The sequence below is a fragment of the Apis dorsata genome, unplaced genomic scaffold (assembly GCF_000469605.1).
Source record: "Apis dorsata unplaced genomic scaffold, Apis dorsata 1.3 scaffold_390, whole genome shotgun sequence".
Taxonomy (NCBI): Eukaryota; Metazoa; Arthropoda; class Insecta; order Hymenoptera; family Apidae; genus Apis; species Apis dorsata.
Window position 1 is genome coordinate 249427 of NW_006263651.1, and position 1822 is coordinate 251248.

Below are 1822 nucleotides of genomic sequence, written 5' to 3' on the forward strand. Positions count from 1 at the left end.
GGTATATTAAAATATTAGGGAACTTTGTGATCTTGAGACGAAAGGAGGCTAATTTCGACTCCCGCTTTAATTCTTCATCCTCTTCCCTCCTTCCTTCTCTTCGCGTATGAATTCTCCAAGGATTTTCTAATGAAACTACAGAAACTGCAATGGAGCGGGAATGTTTAAAATTCTCGTGCTTGATACGATTCGGAGAAAGAGATTCGCAATAAGCGTCAGTGGCGCTGCAGAAGAAATGAGACACCGGAGACAAATAAACGAAACGGGACCAGTCGAATCACGATTCTTGTCCCGTATCCCAAGTGAAAACGCTTCTCTTCCTTGGATGTATCGGATACACGAGGCGAAGAATCGTTTCTTCCACGATGATATCGAGACGAAATCGGTCGATCCAAGACCATATATTCCAACCGCAAAAACGAAACCTTCGTTTCAAGAGAAACGACCGTTTCGAGAGAAATTTAAGAAAGTTAAACGTGATTGAATGAATAAAAAAAAAATGATCGAGTTTAATCGAAGATTATCGAAAATATTTTACCAAAATTAATCCAACCTTTGTAAATCGAACGAATGAATTTTCCAACGATCTCAGTCTAGAAACAGGTTATAGACGGAGTCGCTTAAATATTAAAGCTACGAGAGATATCTCACGAGATATCTTCCCTCTTTATGAAGAAAAAAAAAAAAAAATAGAGGGATATCTTCTTCCTCGTGTTCCAAACTCAATAATAGCTTCCTTTCATGTTCTCCATCTCCAGCTTGAAAGATTCACATGCATGGATCGCACAGGCGAGGATCGCATCGCGCGACGAGAAAGCAGCCTCGGCGGCGGATAACGTTGGAAAGTTGGAAAAAGAGCCAATTAAAGGAATGATTTACGAGGGTAGACGCGGCGAGGATTCGCGTTATGGTTCGACTCGTGACTCGGTTTCAACAATTAACCGTTGAATTATTTCGTTGTTCTTGGGGGAAAGGAAAATAAGGAGGATGAGTCCCCATTGAATCGGGGACGAAAGATGTTTAAAAAACGTTTTCGCCGTTTTTCCCCGCGTTTTTTCCTTTTCGCGGTAAACGAAAACGTTCCTCTCCTTCGTCGAGGACGCTGGTTTCCGGAGGAAGATTATTTGTTGTTGTCAACCCTTGTTTCCGATTCTTGCTCTTTGAATGGGATATTCTGGGTCGAAGAAAGAGATTAAAACTGCATAAAAAGTGTATCGCGAATCGGAGGGAAAACGTGTCAAAGGAAGCGAGGAAATAATTAAAAGAAAGTTTCATCCACGGCGGACTCGTCGCCGTACCAGGTCAAACGATTGTCCCGTTTCACCTTCAACCGGACCTTCTTCTCCTGTCCTCTCTTTGAAGAAATATCGAATCAGTTTCTGGCTCGTACTTGAGAATAAATGTCCCAGGAAACTGGGACAAAACTCAGGATGTTGGTCGTATACGTTGAAACGTATTCCTATTCTCGTTTTCGAGCACACGCTTTTCTTTTTTCTTTTTCTCTTTTCGCAATTTTCTTAGAAAGAGAGATGAAAAGAGAGTTCTCGCTCACGGCGCAGCGCTAAGAATCGGTAAAGAATCGTTTCACGTTTGCTTTCACGCCCGTCGAATATAAAAATCGCCTTGTTCCTCGGCCTGACGCGTTTCTTCGTTTCTTCACAGCCTCGGACCTGGACTGCATAAGGGCGCTGTTCAACGAGAAGGAGAAGGAGCTCTCATTGGCGGTGGCGAAGGTGGAGGAGTTGACGCGACAACTGGAGGAGCTGCGGGGCAGGCAGAACGCGGCCGGGACCGGAAGCGGAGGTGGAGGCGCCGGAGGCGT

General features: G+C 44.3%; 1 protein-coding gene across 1 annotated transcript in view; it reads left to right on the top strand.

Annotated features, from left to right (window-relative positions):
* Positions 1-1822, top strand: part of LOC102678174 (probable serine/threonine-protein kinase yakA) — a 70290-nt gene that overhangs the window by 62769 nt on the left and 5699 nt on the right. Inside the window, exon 4 of the mRNA XM_006619143.2 lies at positions 1663-1820. Coding sequence (XP_006619206.1) covers positions 1663-1820 — 158 coding nt within the window. The remainder of the gene's footprint in view (positions 1-1662; positions 1821-1822) is intronic.